Genomic DNA, 16989 nt, shown 5'->3' with positions numbered 1-16989 from the left:
CCTTTGCATTCTCCATCAACGCTATTGGGACTCCATCTCAGGAGACAAGCGGGGTAAGAAGCAACCAAGATGACGTCAATACCACAGTCTTCCGGCCGCTCGGCTTGGAGCCTCACTCGAGCATGTAGTAGCTCCCGTACCTCTCCAATCTCATCAATCCTTTCAGCATCTCCATCGTCCTCTCGCAACCCAACATTACCTTTCCCATCAACCCCCTTCAGACATCTTTCGACCGTTCCTCCTCCGCCTTCTTCCACGCCGCAACTAACGCTAGCCCTTCTCAAACCATCCGTCTGCGCCTATCAACCAGACGTATCCTCGATCCTCAAACTCATCAAATCCTCTCCCCACCTCACCATCGCCCGCACCCGTCGCTTATTCTGGACATCCTCCGACGCGCACGCCTTCTACGCCGAACATCGCGGACGATTCTACTACGACCGACTCATTCTCGGCATGATCTCCGGACCCTCCCTCGCACTCGCGCTCTACGGTCCCAACGCCATCGCCGAATGGAGATCCCTACTCGGTCCGACAAAAGCCTACATGGGAAAACACACCGCCCCACACACTCTCAGATCCAGATACGGTCTGGGTGATACCAGAAACGGGTTTCATGGAAGCGATTCTCCAGAAAGCGCAAAGAGAGAGTTGGCGCTCGTGTTCGATGGTTGGGATACCGAGTGGTGGATGCAGAGAGAACAGGGTAGATTGCCGGTTGACGGAGAAGGAAGTGTGAATCCCTTAGGCTTCTGACCTCACCTCAATCGAATGCACCAGACCGAAATGACAATACCATGTTCGACAGATACAGTGTCCAGATTACAACAAGTCACCATTCGCTTTCAACACCACTTGACTCATGAGAAACACTGCGCTACGAAAATACAACTGTCCAGATGCACCGGATCACGCCGATCGATACGCCTTGGGATCCTTCATAATCCTCAACGACGACAACCTGCCCACACGCAGCTCGTCCTCTTCATACCCTTCCTCACCCTCCACCGCCTCTTCACCCTCTCCTCCCAAATCATCGTCCTCGCTGCTACTCTGCATCACCCTCCCTGCAGCGAGGCGGCCGAACAGTCCTCCCCCCACGTCGCCTCTCGTCGGCGTCGTGCTGTCGCGCCCACGCTTGGCACGCAACGCCTCGATCTTATCCTGCGAACCAGTGTCGATGGCCAATCCTTCCTCGTTGGCAAGGTGCAACAAGCAGATGAAGCAGAACGACGTCGAGATCTCTTCCATTCTGTCCTGCGTATACGCCTTCTGCAAGCCGGACAGCACCGACTCGAATGTCTTGACGCCGCCAGCCGCATCCGCGACGGTCGACGCCATGGACTCGTCGCCATCCTCGTTGCCAGCAGCCGCTGCAGCCGCTGCCGGGTCGTCGGTGGTAGAGCCCAGAATGCCAAGCTCCTTCCAGATGTTCTCCTTGAGCTTCTTGACGTCGACCCTCTTAGCCTTCTTGGCATAGTTGACGTACTCGGGCTTGACGCGGTTGAGCGCTTGCAGCGTCTGTGTAAGCTCCTCGTCTTCCGCATCGCCACCAGCGGTGACATTCTCCGGCGAGTCGTCGAGACCACCCAGTCCACCGCCATTGGCATCGAAGCCGTCATCGGCATCGTGGAAGAACTGCGTGTCAAAGGGCATGCCGCCATCTGCACCGCCCACCTCTTCCGCATCGCCCGCAACGTCAGCCCACAGCTGCTCGTCGCCGCCGAATCCACCACCGCTCTGCTGCCCCTTGTGACGCATGTTGATCGCCACTCTCGGTTTCAGGAACAGCCGCAAGAGCTGCTTCGATGTGAAGTGGCGATCCTCCGGCAGCAGGTAAGCATCGGATGACGAGGCGGCCAGACTCGCCATCTTGTTGCGAGCGCTGACTGGAAGAGTGATGGCGGCCGCCTGCTTGGCGGGCTCAAAGATCTCCTTGACGTTGACCGCACCCTCTTCAGAGAGGAAATCGATGACGAACGGCTCCTTGCTCTTTTTGCTTTCCTTGCGAGCAGCTGCAGCCGCCTGAGCAGCAGCACCTGTCGACGCGCCGAGAGCCAAAGGACCCGAGGCAGCTACACGAGAAAGCTTCCAGTGTTCGGGACCGGCCCAGTTGCGCATGAGACGTCGGTCAAAGTAGTCGAACAGATCGCTGCCATTCTCGCCATCGGCACCGTCAGTAGGCATTCCAGTTGATGGGTTGAAAGCCATCGCCATGACAAGCTCAGAAGATGGACCCGCCGAGGGATCAAAGGGTCCGTATCCGTTGACGTTGCCAGTAGTGCCATCGATCACGGAGGGACCGCCATGATGGAAAGCGGGCGCAGCCTCAAGTGCATTGAAGAAGTCGTCGCCGTCGTCGTCGTTGTCGTCCATGGGTCCACCCATGTCGGTCTCGAAGAAGTCGCCCTCGCCGGCTCCTCCGTCCATCGGGAGGTTTACCTCGTCGAACTCCTCGGATGCGGCACGCAAGCCGTGGACACTCTGCGAGTCGTAGTAGGTATCGGCGTGCGTAGCCGTGTGGAAGGTCTGCTGGTTGAATTCGTCGAGACCGACGCCGAAGGGTGTGTCGTCGTCCTTGGAGAAGCGGAAGTTGCACAGTGTAGGGCACAGGACCCGGCGTGAGAGCAGCGCAGCCACGTCGTCGGAAGGTCCGTCGGCGTTGCCAAACTCGTCCGAGTCGAGCCATTTGGAGGCGAGCTTGGACAGGTCGATCAACTCGTCTTCGTCCTCTTCCGCAGCGGCGGGAGCGGGACTGTCTGCTTCGCCGTCTGCCTCGCCGTCTTCGCCAACAGAGAGCATCTTGGCCATATCTTCTTCGCTGCCGACTCCGGCTACATCGCTGGCATCAAAGATGACAGCCATAGACGAGTCGACGCCCAAATGGTTCATAAGCAAGCCGCTGGCGCCGCCCTCGTCAAAGTCGGCAGAAGTCTTCTTGAAGAGCGGATCGACCGTGAACTCGAGCTCGAATTTCTTGATCTGGATGTGACCAAACGTCTTGGCGAGGGTAGCCTCCTTGTTCCTCTTTCGCTTTCGCGTCGAGTTGCCGCTGCCGTCCTCATCGTCGTCGTCAGCATCGTCATCCTCTCCCTCCTGGCCGCCGCGTTTGTCTTTGCGTGTGGCCTGATCCAGGTCGTCCTGCAGACCAGAGAGAAGCTTTCCAGTCTCTACAACGACCGAGTCGACACGAGACGTCCAAACCTTGACACATCCGTCGAGCGTGCACGAGGCTTTCTGGAAGTTGATGCTGCCATCACCGCTCTCATTGCGGAGGAGCGACATGTCGTGGAAGTAATCGATGAGGGCAAAGGACCAGGTGTTGGTCGAGTTGATCTTGTTGTCGGTGGCCATCTTCATCCATTCTTCGAAGCTGGAGGTGTCTACATTGATGGAGGCAGCGACAGCGCCCGCAACTTTGGGATCACTAGCTGCTGATGCGGCACTGGCGGCTGGAGGTCCGGCCTGACCACGCGGACGCATGATGGAAGAAGCATCGACGACGGCGTGGGATCTGGCGAGCGCCGCGACACGCGAGGCCTGGAATGCAACGGATGTGTTGCCAGCACCGCCCATCAGTATGGACGCGTTTGGATTCGAGCGCGCGAGCACGGAGCGGTTGGCGTTGTTGGATGCTGACACCTGACGACTGGATGGCGCCGAAGGCGGTCTGGAAGTGGATTTCGACAGAGCGCCGGACGGTTTGCGCCCATTGGAGGGACGGTTGTGGTTCTCATCCTCTTCATCGTAGTCATCGCCATCGTCGTCGTCGTCCTCATCCTCTTCTGCGATATCGTCATCATCGTCGAAACGTCCGCGGTGCTTCCCAGACGCAGAGCGAGACTTTGAAGACGAGGATGACGAGGCTGTTGTTGAGCTCTTTCTTGAAGACGATGATTTGGCGGACAGCGAGGCTTTGGTGCCGGCAAACGAGGTCGAGATGGAACGATTTGCCGCACGCGAGTCTTCAAGCGGTGCGCGCGAAGAGGTTGAAGATGAGTGTCTGGACGGCATCCTGATTCAGTCACTGTATGGAGAGGTCGAAAAACGGTTGGGGTGAATGCTGGTACTTTGTAAGCGCGCTGATGGCGAGCTCGGCGCCAAATAGGAAGGCGTGCCCGTCAACGATCGCCAGATGCGAGAGGTGCAGTACTGTACACTACGTCGAAAGATAGGATGGTCGAAGGCGATGGTGAAGGTGACGATCACGATCGAAAAGCGGGCGCCATCCGCAGTGTCTGGATGTGTTGGTTGCTCCTCCGAGTGTTGGTCTAGCAGCTCAGTCGGATTTTTTGGCTGACAGTCGAGAGACCACGCTAAAAAGAGCGAGACCCGTGTTGAAGCGAGGGAGAGAGCAATAGCGAGAGCGCGACTGCGCAGACCCTTGCCTGTCCACCACATCAGGTGTCGCTGCCGTCAGCTGCCGCGAACAGCCAATTCAATAATACGGCTGGCTGCGCGAGGAAGAGAGTGCCGTCTGGCTGTTGCAATATTTCTGAGCAGTCTGGCAGTGTTTATTTCGCGTCGTGGTCCATCACGTGATCTCTGTCAGATCTTCTCAAGGTCTAACATCGATATACCTCGCCTCCTTGTGATGCTGAACAGGAGCAGACTTCCATCGTGTCCCAACGCAAACAGGAACGTCAAGAGCCTCATCGGGTCTCTTCGACAGCACGATCGAGCAATGAGATTGCGATGGGCATGATTCGCTGCACGTAGAAGCCTTAAAAGTACAAAGATGAGATCGGGTCGATGCGAATCAAGTTACCCGGGTGAACGGGGAGGAGCTGTGTTTCAGTCCAGGTCTTGCGGTAGATGAATGCTGGCTCTTCTGCGAATTGCTGCTCTTGACGTCTATTTCTTGTTCACGTTCTTCTTCTTGTCGTCCGCGTCGCCGTCTGCGGCCCTCTTCATGATGGTGAGCGGGCCACCTTTCGAAGCTCGGCTGACCATCTCTTGCTCGATCCTGGCTGTGATGGAAGCGGTCTGCTTCTGCTTGGTCTTGGCAGCTTGCACTGCTGCTTTCTTCTTTGGTGCGATCACTCGGGCTGCATCGTAGCCGCAAAATGTCAAGGGAGGAAGATGGTCAGTTGGGGATCGGAGGGGACCTGCTCTGTACATCACTATCGAGCTACTTACGACCACGTTTTGGTCCAGTCTTCGCCTTGGATCCCGACTTTGGCGAGGCCTGCGCCTTCTTCGCTTTAGCTGGCTTGAATCCTTGCGCCATCTTTTGACTCTGTGGTGATCGAGTCCGGCGATGATGGTAGGATGAAACAGAGCAGAGGTGGCAAGCGGCTGAGAACGTCATTTACAGAAAATTCGTTTGAGAAATGCTGGATCCAAATCATCACGTCGAACCCTGCATCTCCACATACTCCGGGACCCGGGCGACATCACCTTTGCTGGTACACAACGTCTGATCGAGCGACACTCCAGCTCGATACGACATCTGACATCGTCTGATCAGCGTCACCGAGAGGGACCGCCCCGCTCACAACGATACGCTACGATGGGAAAGGACAAAGTTAAGAAGAAGGATTCAGGGGTTGCAGTGGAAGAGGACATTCCCAACTTCTACTGCCGTCGTAATCCGACCATTCCTCGTCAGGATCAGCCAAGACCTTACGCCTTCTTGCAACGGATTCTCAGCGAGCATCGTGTTCGAGAGGACGACGAAGAGGACCAGTATACAGCCACCGACAATGCTGGTAGCGTCCCGCATAGGTATGGCGGCCTCCATACGAGCGACTCAGCCGAGTCAGTCACTGTTCAAGCAGGATCAGGTGCCATCGCGGCAGTACAGAACGGGCTCAACCTTCGCGAGACAGCCAGCAAGCTAGCTGAGACGTCGGCCGAATCCGAAACGAGCGCCTCGTCAGATACGAATGGTAGCTCGAACGCATCACAGTCTCGATCGGCTTCTTCCGAGGCTACTCAAGCTGAAGAGGAACTGCCTTGGTTCTCACAGCTGTCGGCCTATCCGCAGTTGAGGTCGGCTGGAATCCCGCTGGTGCCCGACGATGCTTCGTCGAGCAAGGTAGGCGCTCTCACGGCATCGTCAACGAAAAAGAAACGCCCTGCCACCTCGGCATCGCTTGCATCGGCATCACTCAGCAGTTTCAATGGTTCTTCAAGACCCAGCACGTCTTCCTCTGCCTCAACGTCATTCTTCAATCCATCGTCGGCTCCACTGTCTCGATTCACCTCGCCAAAGGCGGCTCACACATCGACCATGGAGTCTTCATTTCAAAGCAGCGGCTCGCCTGCTTCGCTCTCGGAGGCTGTAGCGCGGGGTCAGCTGCCCAACGCAAGCTTGGCAGTTCCTCTCACTTCCACTATATCCTCGACAGGCTCAATAGCGTCCAACATCAGTGCAGGTCATCCTCCACCAGATTCAAGACAGATAGATTCAACAGCTACAGGTACGATGAAGCCCATCCCCATGTCCGCCAATACGACTGCCAGCATTGGCACATCCTCTCCTGCGATCCGCGGCCTTCCTTCCAGACTGTCCAGCATTGCCCTTGCCAATGGCAGCAAGAATACGTCCAACAACGCTCCACCAGATTTTCAAGAGGATCTCCTCCCACCGGACAACTTTGCCATGGTCAACTCGCACGTCTATCGATCCAGCTTCCCCAAGAAGAAACACTTTCCCTTCCTCCGCACGCTCGGCTTGCGATCCGTCCTCACCCTCATCCTCGAAGAATACCCCGAAACCAACTCGACCTTCCTCGACAGCAACGGCATCACTTTCTTCCAATTCGGCATCCCGGGCAACAAGGAACCTTTTGTCTCGATCCCCACGGACAAGATCACCGCGGCACTAATGACCATCCTCGACCGTCGGAACCATCCCATCCTGATCCACTGCAACAAGGGGAAACACCGCACAGGTTGTCTCATAGGCTGTCTGAGGAAGCTCCAGCAGTGGAGTCTTACAACGATCTTCGACGAATACCGGAGATTCAGTTGGCCAAAGAGTAGAAGCATGGATCAAGAGTTCATCGAACTGTACGATGAGAGGGCGGTGTGGAGGGATATCGATGTCAGGTGGCTGCCCAAGTGGTCGGTGTTGCCGTTGGCGAGTTTGAACCTGCATGGTAGGAGGAAGATCGAAGATCTGGAGGACGAGATCGATGGTGTGAATGATGGGGAGGTGGAGGGAGACGAGGTTAAGGAAGAAGATGTGACGATTTGGAGAGGAATGTGATGATGCGTGTTTCTTTATATACCCGGCAGTCGTCAGTCAATACACAGGAGCTACACATTTCAAGTCAAACGGTATCTCTTGAAGGTGTTTGTTTTGCTCTGGTCTGTGCTGTGATCACTCGCTCTTCTGACGCTTCCTACGATCCGATTCGTCCGCCGTCTTTGCAGCCACAGGCTTCTTCTTCGCTTTTTCTCCTTTCCCCGGTGGGGGTGCAGGTCGCTGATCAAACGGCACGATCCCACCTTTCTCCCATTCGCTCTTCAACCAAGTCTTACATTCCTCCTCCCCTCCCTCTCCCAATTGCCCTCTGTCGTACTGCCAACCCAGCACGAATGTCTGTACCGTCGAGATCAGCCTCGGATGACATTCGAGGCAAGCGGTGACTGCATTGCCGTCCAATACGGGCTTCTCCTCCGCTCGCTCTACCAGATTCCACTGCTGGATGCGTTGCCAGAAGCGCGCATAGTCGGATGCCAGCTGCACCGCTTGTTGCTGCACCGCGGCCAGCGTAATTGTGTCATGGTCGGTGTGACACTGCCAGAGATCGAGGAGCTCCGAAATGAACGATAGCAGCAGTGCAGGTTGCGGTCGAAGTTGGAGCAGAGGGTTGGATGCGTGCTGGTTGCGAAGCAAGAGTCCGAGTCGTGATTTGACGCTGAGACCTGGAGGCAGATTGAGCAACTTGTCCAGCGCTTCGACTTCTGCTCCCGCTGGCGGGTGCTCGGAGGAGAGTACCTTGCGGCCCAACGGAATTAGCTCCATGCAGCGATGCAGAGACGCCACCGGCTCCTTCAAGGTTTTGGTGCCCAACTTCAAACCGTTGGCGATGACGCTCTCACCAGCCCAGAAGAACTTGCTCTTCTTTTCTTCGTAGATCAAATGTCGCAAGGGAAGCAAGGCGACGGAAATCCAGAGTCGTCTTCGTTCTTCCGATGATAACGCCGTCCCGTTCCAGCAGGCGAGCAGATCGGAAGGTAGCGCATCGAAGACTGCCCGTGGCACCGGCGATGCTGGAATGGATGAGAAGGCGCGTGACAGGTCGGATTTGGATGCATTATCACGACCGTCGCCGATGTAGAGGGTGTCCATAGGAACTGCGTGATTGTCAGGAGTGACGTCTTCGAGCGCTTGGCCGCTGAGCACGGCGTCGAGCAACCGAGCCGCGTTGAGCGCTACAGAGTCTGAGGCAGGTTGACCAACCTCGCTGTTCGGAGTGGTGGCAGATGCGACATAGAGCTTGCCCGCAGAAGGTGGTGGGTGGAAGACGAGCGGGAAAAGCTCCAATCGGTGCAGCAGAAACAAGGCGAGCAACGGGTGCGGACCCTTTATCATCTTGTCGACCTCGATGCCGAATCGCTCTCGCGACACCTTGCTGACGAGCGCATCACGGATCTGATCTCTACCGCTCTCGACGCCCGCACTGCCCTGCGCAGATATCCTTGGATCGTCGCTACTCGCAAGTTGGGCGAGACTGGATTCTGCATCGTCGACGATGCTGCCTGCAACCTTTGCGCCGGTCAGGCAGCGAATGATGGTAGGGTGCAAGTCATACGCAAAGCGACTCGCGAACCGGACGCATCGAAGCACCCTCAACGGGTCGTCCAGGAAAGTGGTGAGGGGCGGCAGCGGTGTTCGTATCAACCCGATCGCTAGATCTTGAAGTCCCAAACCGGTGTGATCCTCCACCTGTCTCGTATGCACATTGTACAGCAGCGAGTTGATTGTGATATCGCGACGCTCCGCATCCTCCTTCGGCGTGCCAAACGTCATTTTTGGAATTCTCGAGCCTGGATCGTAGGTCTCTTTGCGCAAGTTGACAAAGTCAATCGAGAGACCGAGAACGCGCGCTGTGGCCGTTTCCAGATTCTTGCTCTGTTCCGGGTTGGCAGCGATCTTGCCAATTCGGCCCATCTCCGAGCCTTCATCTTTGAAGAAGGGCGATCGTGCGAGAGATGAGGACGCGAAGGAGGGCGATGAGAGGTAATGCTTGAGATACAAGGCGAATGCGTTTCCGGTCAACGTGGACAGCGAGATGTCGAGATCGTCGGAGTCGCGCGCAAGAAGCTTGTCACGGACCCAGCCACCAGCTATGCGGGCCTCGCAGGGCTGGGTTCCATCGCCGCTGGTCTGTGTTGAGTCTATCTCTGGGATGCTGGGTCGTTCACGATGAATGAAGGAGCACGTCTGGTCGAGAAGCTGACAGATGGCTTCCTCTTGCTCCGTCAATTGGATCTGCGCGCCTTTGCTCATTGTGCCGGTTCGGGGTCGCAGCTGGCTCACGATCGAGGATGCGACCAAGCTGCGAGTCGTAGCAGGTGCTGCAAAGGCCCGAAGGGTAGCGTTCTCGATCCGGGTCGGGAGCAATCGTTTTCGAGACCAAGTGCGCAAGCAGGCCAAAGACATGCCATCTAGTTCAAGCTGCGAGGCATACTTTTGGGAGCCGTTGTGGTCGTATCAGTTTGAGTAGGCCATCGAAGGTTGCAAGGACGAGAAGTGTATGAGGTTGCAAGATGTCAGGAAGACAGGCACGTTCAGGGTCAGTGTCAAGCCTCCACACTTTGACCTTTCCAGCTGCGCCATTGCAGAAATTCCACTCGGGCGGCAAAGTAGAAATGACAGCCCAGGGTCACGTGGCGATAACGCTGCTGGATCTGCAGCTGCACACTGTTCATCACGAACGATTGACACGATCAACCTTCCACCGGACCTTCACCACTTTGAGACTTTGAAGGACGCCGCAGTCCTTTCGCAACCCTCAAGATGCCGCCCAAAGCAGCTGTGGAAGACTTTGACGATGACTTTGAAGTAAGTACGGCGTAGCGCACACACCACATTGAGCCAAATAGCAGGCACCTGACGACCATTGCTACGAATTGCAATCTCGTCCAACAGTTCGATCTGCCGACCGTCACGTCGCCCGCTGTCTCACAGGCGCAACAATCCGGTGCTGCTCCGCAGGCCGACCAGATGGCTGCCTTCCAGAAAATGATGCAGCAGATGGGCCAGGCTCCCGGCTCTGGCGACTTCGGATCCTCTCGACCTCCTGCGGGCTTCGACGTTGCCGGTGCCAGTGGGTCCAAGGCCAAGGATGATGGCGAACACAAAAAGTGGGTCAGCGTCTACCCCATCTACTTTGATGCTAAGCGTCATTACGGCAAAGGCTGCCGTCGCGTCTCTTACGAGAAGTCGAGCCCTTTCCCCACCCAGCTCTGGATCGCTAAAGCCGTCGGTCGCATCCAGCTTAAGTACGTTCAGGAGCCGCACAAGACGCACCCTCAGGATTGGGAGAACCCTGGACGTGTCAAGGTCCAGCTGTTCAATGACGATGGCGAGCCAATGAGCAGCCGCTTCGCCAACAAGAAGCAGCTGTTCGATGCCATTGCAGAGACCATCCAGCCCAACTGCGGCGGGAAGCCACCTGCGCTCGAACCGCGCAAGAAACGTGTCCGACCTTCCACGATGAAGAAGCAGGCTCTCGCCGAGAATGCAAAGGCTGCAGCATCCGGTTCGTCCGGTGCCGCTAGCGCTGCTGCGGGTTCAGGCAAGAAGAACAAGAAGAAAGCTACTGCGGCTGCCTCCAGCTCGGCCAGCACCGCTGGACCTTCCAAGCCGGCCCTGACCAAGGAACAGCGCAAGCAGATCGTTCAAGCAAAGCGCGATCCCAACCCCAACCCGATCCGCCAACGATTGGTCAACATCCGCTTCCCTCCAACGCTCGAAGCGCGTCTGCCAGCACACTCGCCTGCCATCGAAGGCGGACTTCTCAACATGAATCTGGCCGAAGCAATGGGTGGTATGCCGCCGGGAATGCCTGGCGCCGATGCGCTCGGAGGTCTCGGTGGCATGCTCGGTGGCATGGGACTGGGCGGAGATGACGACGAAGAGGAGGAGCAAGAGACGCAGGAGGAAGCAGCCGCCAAGAAGAAGGATCCCATGAATCCCATGAATCTCGGTCGAAGACAGAGGAAGAAAGTGGTCCGCATCGGACGTTGAGCGCTGCTCTGCCCCTGATCGTCGTTCGAGCAGACCCTTCTTCTCGTAGCTGGACCCCGGCCATGACATGCCAATATAGTACAGAATCCACCATTCTTGTCGGTTCGAATTGTCGATTGCGTGTGGTCTGTGAGCCTTCGTGATAGATCTTTACCGAAGACATCTGCCCTAGAGATGCGAACATGCTCCTAGAAGCCGAATCGCCGCCGGCCATGATAGGCCTGATCGCTTCTTTCTGTTACATTTGTGCCATATATAGTACCCAAATTGAATTGCATCTCCATCTGCGGCCACAGAGCCTTGAAAACACCGCATCCCGTCCGATCTGCGAAGTTAAGCAAGGCATCGCCTAGTCAGTACTGCGGTGGGGGACCACGCGGGAATCCTAGGTGCTGCAGTTCTTTTTTTTCAACTTCCTCCAGCCCTCTGAATGGCTGAAACCTTGGACGCTTGAAGCTGGGAGGGGTCCCGACGGGATGAAACGCTGTGAGTCGACGTGGACGGATGAATGACCTCGATGACGCGACAGGGCCGAAATGCGCCGAGGGTATGGAAGGGTGCGGAGGTGACGTCGACACAGGCAGTACAGCAACCTGCAGCCGGACGCCAACCGTAGCTGAACTAACTGTATGGCAAGCTGGTTGGCTTGGATTACGGAGAGGTCATGGTGCAGCTTGGTTTCTCGACCCGCTTGTCACCTGACTCGACGCGATCAACATTCCTCTCCTCGAAATTCCGTATCCGGGGTAAGCAGAAACCAACATAAACCCGAATTGATGACGCACGAGACCCTTGCTTTGCTCTACCGTAGAGCGAGTCGTCGAAGGGTAAAGGTCTCGTGACCTCTCGTCACGATCTCGAGACTGGCCGTCATGAGGTGCACCAAGGCTCGTTTGGAGCGACATTTGGCTCTGCTGGTTTGACATGTCGGCGAGATATGCATCGCGCCGTGCCAAGCATAACAGCCAAGAAACCGCTTCGCTCGACCAATTCTTAGCTCTGTGTGCGTTACTTCATCGCGATCACCACGGACCTTTTCCGCTGCACCAAGCTGCTCGGCATGGGAAACATGGTTCGGAATTCCGTAGTACAGTATACCTGGGACTGGCCGTTCCTTGCAGCTATGCAATGTGAATGGAAGCGGCGAGCGTAGCCGAGTTTTTGCGCCTTGAGCCTGTTGCTGCTGCCGAAGTCTGCAGCGCTCCAGGACGCGTCCAGCACAATTCGGCGTAGGCGGCAACTGTATCGACGTCTGCGCTTGCTCACACGCTCGAGCGGCTGCCGCTGCATGTTCCTAATCTTCGGCAACTTCAAACCAAAATGTGGTGTCGAATGTGCAGTTCAATGTGTTGAGCGTCAGCACATCTTCTCGGAGAAAAAGATCGTAGCTGCGACGACGGCTTTGAAGTTCGTTCGGTGCGCATGACGCCAAGCGTAAGCTAGACGGATCGCAGGAGACGTTATCCGCCGATGAGCCGTCATTTTTTCTCCATCCACTTTTCATCAAGAGCGAGGATCGCCAGTCGATTTGCATCATTCTGCAGCGGTGAAAGCTTGCACAATGGAAACGTTCGACTCGTAGCTGTGATGCCTCCTTCTGCCATGGCGAGGCCAACAAGGTCCGCAGAACTGCAAGACTAGATTCGTCTCGATCGCGCGAGCCTGTTCAGATGATGGTGCCGGAGCATCCAGCGAGCGTGATCCATACCCCGCGTTCAGCAAGCCGAGCCATGCCATGGAAATGGTGCCGACGCTCGATCAAGGGGCTGGCGCAGCGGAGATCGAATTGGCCGAACGCGCATTCCAGACCTTATGATTTCCTCCGTCTATTGCGACCGATGATTGACGACAGAGCAGTCACGAGTCGAGATCCTGTCCACCTCTTTTGAATCTCCGCCTGAAGTGTTGGTCTGTGAATGCTGTGCAGTACACTACGTGCAGGGAACGCGGCCCTAGCCTCTGGGAGCATTGGAGCCATTCAGCGATCCCTGCTTCATTGGCACGCGGCAGTGGGTTGTTGTTGTGCAAGGCCTGTGATCCGATCCTGACCCGAAAAAGGGTCGGTGGGATTCTTTCATCGTAGATCCGGCAGAGCAAAGCTTTGAACAGGAAACGTTGGAAATCCAGCCTCAGGGACCGCGAGAGACAAAGAAGCGGTTCTGTGCGGCTCAGCGCAAAATTTAGCGTATCTCTTGAACCCTTGACCTCCTCCCTCTCTCGTCGCGGAAGAGTTTCGACAGCGAGACGGTGAACGGCGACGGTGGGACTTGTGCCATCCTCCCACCGCAATGACCTATGCGGTCATGGATGATGGTCTTCTTTCCCAGAGGAGCTTTCTTCAGCGTTGAGCGGAAAGAATCTCGACCTCTGCTAGGCAAGACGAAGAAGCGAGAGCGACCCTTAGGGTGCCATTAAGTTAGTCGTAAGCGAGCTTGGTCTTGCCGGGCAGCACCTTGGCAAGCAGCAAAATGCCTTTTAGGTGGTTGAGAGTGAGTGACTGAGTGAGCATGAAAATCTCAGGTGATGATGCGCATATTGAAGCGATTTTTAGGTCCGGCTCGGTCGCTCTTTCCTTTCCGAACAAAGAATTGCGTTTTTTAATAAACTTTTACCGCTTACTCCTCGAGCCCTGTGTCTGCGGCTTGGCGGAGTCCTGGACGCTTCACAACTCTCGAACCCTGAAAAGTGTGACTTATGCCAAATATGAATAAATTTTATGACTAAAAAATGGGCGAAAAGCATTTGCTAGTCAGCGAGTCAGTGTCGGGCGCCGCGGAAATGCGTTCCCGAAACTGTCCCGCCCTCCCACCGCGACCTGGACAGCCCCACCGTGCGTCTGCCTGCATGCCTGCCTGCCGCTGCTGACCGGGTCAGCCTATTCATGCTTGCTGAAAGCGTCGAGTTGACAGGGTCGAGCTCTCGAAGCGGGCGAGAGTGTTGCTTGCTCTGTCATTTAGGCTCAGCTCAGCATGGCGAGCCTGCCTCTCTCTACGCTGCCCTTTGTCATTCGGGATCTGCTCGCAATCTCGAGTCAAAAAGCTTGAGCCGCTTGCCGCCTCCTCTCTCTCTCTCTCTCTCTGAACATTGAAGCAACCTGTGCCAACGCCAGCCCTTTCACCACCATCAACACACGATCATTGCCCTTGCCAGCACCTCGCTCGCGCTCATCTTGAGATGGGCTCACAGTGCTAGCTTGCTTCACCTCTCAATCTCTTTGCAACTTCAGTCTGACCTTTCTCCGTCGGCCCTCCGCCGCGTCGCCTATGTTCTGAACGGTGGCCAACAGCAACCTCGCAGAAACTGCTCACAACGTCTCGTCGGAAGTCGCCGACAATATGAGCCTACACATGGCGGCCCAGAACGATGCTGGGCCCTCATCGGGCTCACGGTGCACCGAGACTGGCGTTCGAAGGTGCAAAACCGTCAGTCACGCTTCGTCTTCTGACTCGCGTCCTCGTCCACCTAATGCTTCCGCGGTTGCCAACTCTTTGACATTGAAAGGACTCGCACTTCCTATCGATCTGTACGATCAGACATTCGGATTTCCCGAAAGCCGCACGGCGCTCCGCGAACCTGCCCTCAGCCCTTCCAGGCGCGGCGAGACGCTGCGTGCCTATTCTCGCCAGCGCCGTGTGTTTCCTGACGGCGAAGAGCGACCACCAACCAGCCCAGAACAATCCACTTCTACTCTGCCGCCATTGAGCCCGGTCTCGCGATCGAGCCGTCGACTCCACTCTGCACGCAATTTGACTTACACAAGCGCCCCTGCCAACGCGATAGGGTCCTCTTTGCTCTTTGCACCCAGCGGCCAGGCTACTGAAGCCACCGAGGGCGAATTCAAGCCCGCACGTCCTCGCATCGACACACCTGCCGACGAGCCACCGTCATCATTGTCCAGCACACCAAGCCTCACCAGCCCGACCTCGACGCTGTCACGCTCTACCTCGCTTCGTTCGGCAGCTTCCGACCGCTCCAACTTGATGGGCGGCACGCGCTACCTTTCGCTCAATGGATCCTCCGATCTGTGCAGCACAAAGGGGGATGCTGCGGCGTCAAACTGGCCTCGAAGGGCGAGGAGATGGTCAAACACCCTGTCGCACACGATGAGTTTCAGCGCCTTGAATCAGACCATCCAATCGACGACCTCGCCCTATCTCAAAGCCGGTCTTCAGGAGCTGCGCTCAATCTTCGACGTGGACACCCTCGGTGCTGCTGTCGACGACCAAGACGACACGGATCTCGAAGGCGCCTCTCCCACCGATCGACGCGCGCTGGCCTTCGGTGAACGAGATCCTCTGGGTCTCTTCGGCTCTGGCGATGCTGCTTCAGCGGCCGCGTTTTCGCGCAGCCAGGCTGTTTTCGAGTCTCCCGAAGCCATGTCACCCAATTTGTCTCGACAGAGCAGCTCCGAAGACCGTGAGCCCCTTCCTCAAGACGCAACAGGCCGGCATAGCATCGGCTTCCGGAGTCAACGTTACCCTCCCCCCGTGACCCACCGTCGGGTACAGTCGTGGCGCAAACATCGTAGCCTCTCCATCTCGATGGATCCGAGTCCCTCCCTCCTTGCACCTGCACCCTCAAAGGGATCCGCTTGCGACCCGCACAGAGGATCGTCGGAGTCTTTCTATTCCACACGCACCGCGTCGGCGCGGTCGCTGTCGATTCGCACGCCGCTCCTAGCCGTCGGATTGGCAGCGCTGAGCATCGTCATCGTCGGCGTCTGCGCCTTTGAAACCTCGCTACACCCGGACGCCGCTTCACTCCCTCTGACAACCTTCATGCTGGCACAGTCGGTCTTCGCCCTGGGAGGCATCTCGGGATTGGCACTGCAGAGACGCTGGCTCATTGACCTTGCCTCGCGCCTCATTCGAGCACACGTGCTGTGTCAGGTTCTCATCGCTCTGGCCGCTCTCCACAGCTTGAGCCGCACTGCTTTCCACCATACCCGTTCCCAGCGACAGACTTTCACGGAAACAGCCGCTGCTGGCGTGCTTACCTCTCCGCGCTTCTTCGCGTCGTCCCCACATGCGGCGGATCCACACACGTCGTCGGTCGGATCGTTCGGCGATCAGGCGACGTACATGTGCGTCTTTTTGGTTCAAGCTGCGCTCCCTTTGGCAGGTGCGCTGTGGGCTCAGTACGCGCTTGCCACAGCACTCAGCCGCATCAGCCGCTCGCTTCCGTTGGCTGGTGGTGCAGCTAAGCAACGTCACGAGCATTCGCAGCAAGGTGCACCAGTCGCCAAGCCTGTCAAAGCTGCTTCTCACGACGAGTCTCGCCACGCACGCATGCGATTCAACAGCGAGAACAGCACCCTGACAGAGAGCTCGTCGCAGACCGCTGTCGGTGGCGCAGCTCAGCGTAGCGAAGGATGGCTCGGTTTTGTCATTACTCGTCTCGACGTCGACAAGGACGTCAAGGCTTCGCCCAAATTCGAGCTCGATGCCGCAGAGCTGACGACGAGATTGCAAGAGCTGGCCACGGCAGAAGTCCTAGCTGACTCGTAAGGCTTGACTGTGTCCACGTCACGAATCCTGGTGATTTGGACGGACCAGTCTCTGTCGCTTCACGCACGTTGGCAAACACACCTGCACTTTGTCTCGCATTCCCTTGCTTGTCCGTATCTTTCCTTCACATTGTATTTCTATCTAGCACAAAGTTGGGCAACAACTTTTCCACCATGACTTTGCAGGGACAGCGGTGCTTGCAGGCCGTGCTAGAGTTCCGGAAAGAGATCGTCTCGTCGCTGTTGCCACAACGGCATCTCTTGACGTGTGTTT

General features: G+C 56.8%; 6 protein-coding genes and 1 non-coding gene across 7 annotated transcripts; 4 read left to right on the top strand and 3 right to left on the bottom strand.

Moving 5' to 3' along the window:
• Positions 1-909: 909 nt before the first annotated feature.
• PHSY_007271 (condensin complex subunit 2) lies at positions 910-4014 on the bottom strand (the record flags this gene model as incomplete). Its single annotated transcript, XM_012337865.1, has 1 exon — positions 910-4014. One exon carries the CDS (start codon positions 4012-4014, stop codon positions 910-912), a length of 3105 nt encoding a protein of 1034 aa, XP_012193255.1.
• An 805-nt stretch (positions 4015-4819) lies between these two features.
• Positions 4820-7216, top strand: PHSY_007270 (cytoplasmic protein; the record flags this gene model as incomplete). The annotated part of the gene is made up of 2 exons (XM_012337864.1): positions 4820-4918; positions 5318-7216. 2 exons carry the CDS (start codon positions 4820-4822, stop codon positions 7214-7216), a joined length of 1998 nt encoding a protein of 665 aa, XP_012193254.1.
• Positions 7217-7330: 114 nt separating this feature from the next.
• On the bottom strand, positions 7331-9619 carry PHSY_007269 (tRNA nucleotidyltransferase; the record flags this gene model as incomplete). Its single annotated transcript, XM_012337863.1, has 1 exon — positions 7331-9619. The coding sequence occupies one exon, from the start codon at positions 9617-9619 to the stop codon at positions 7331-7333; it is 2289 nt and encodes a 762-aa protein (XP_012193253.1).
• A 357-nt stretch (positions 9620-9976) lies between these two features.
• On the top strand, positions 9977-11209 carry PHSY_007268 (signal recognition particle 19 kDa protein homolog; the record flags this gene model as incomplete). Its single annotated transcript, XM_012337862.1, has 2 exons — positions 9977-10021; positions 10148-11209. The coding sequence occupies 2 exons, from the start codon at positions 9977-9979 to the stop codon at positions 11207-11209; spliced, it is 1107 nt and encodes a 368-aa protein (XP_012193252.1).
• A 286-nt stretch (positions 11210-11495) lies between these two features.
• On the top strand, positions 11496-11610 carry PHSY_007549. Its single transcript, XR_001099848.1, has one exon. It is a non-coding gene; the product is annotated as a 5S ribosomal RNA (ribosomal RNA).
• Positions 11611-12217: 607 nt separating this feature from the next.
• On the bottom strand, positions 12218-12499 carry PHSY_007267 (hypothetical protein; the record flags this gene model as incomplete). Its single annotated transcript, XM_012337861.1, has 1 exon — positions 12218-12499. One exon carries the CDS (start codon positions 12497-12499, stop codon positions 12218-12220), a length of 282 nt encoding a protein of 93 aa, XP_012193251.1.
• A 2045-nt stretch (positions 12500-14544) lies between these two features.
• On the top strand, positions 14545-16716 carry PHSY_007266 (hypothetical protein; the record flags this gene model as incomplete). Its single annotated transcript, XM_012337860.1, has 1 exon — positions 14545-16716. One exon carries the CDS (start codon positions 14545-14547, stop codon positions 16714-16716), a length of 2172 nt encoding a protein of 723 aa, XP_012193250.1.
• Between the last annotated feature and the right edge of the window lie 273 nt (positions 16717-16989).

This window comes from Pseudozyma hubeiensis (assembly GCF_000403515.1).
Source record: "Pseudozyma hubeiensis SY62 DNA, scaffold: PHS69, whole genome shotgun sequence".
Lineage (NCBI taxonomy): Eukaryota > Fungi > Basidiomycota > Ustilaginomycetes > Ustilaginales > Ustilaginaceae > Pseudozyma > Pseudozyma hubeiensis.
The sequence above is the reverse complement of the archived record's forward strand: the minus strand, read 5'-3'. Positions and strand labels throughout refer to the sequence as shown.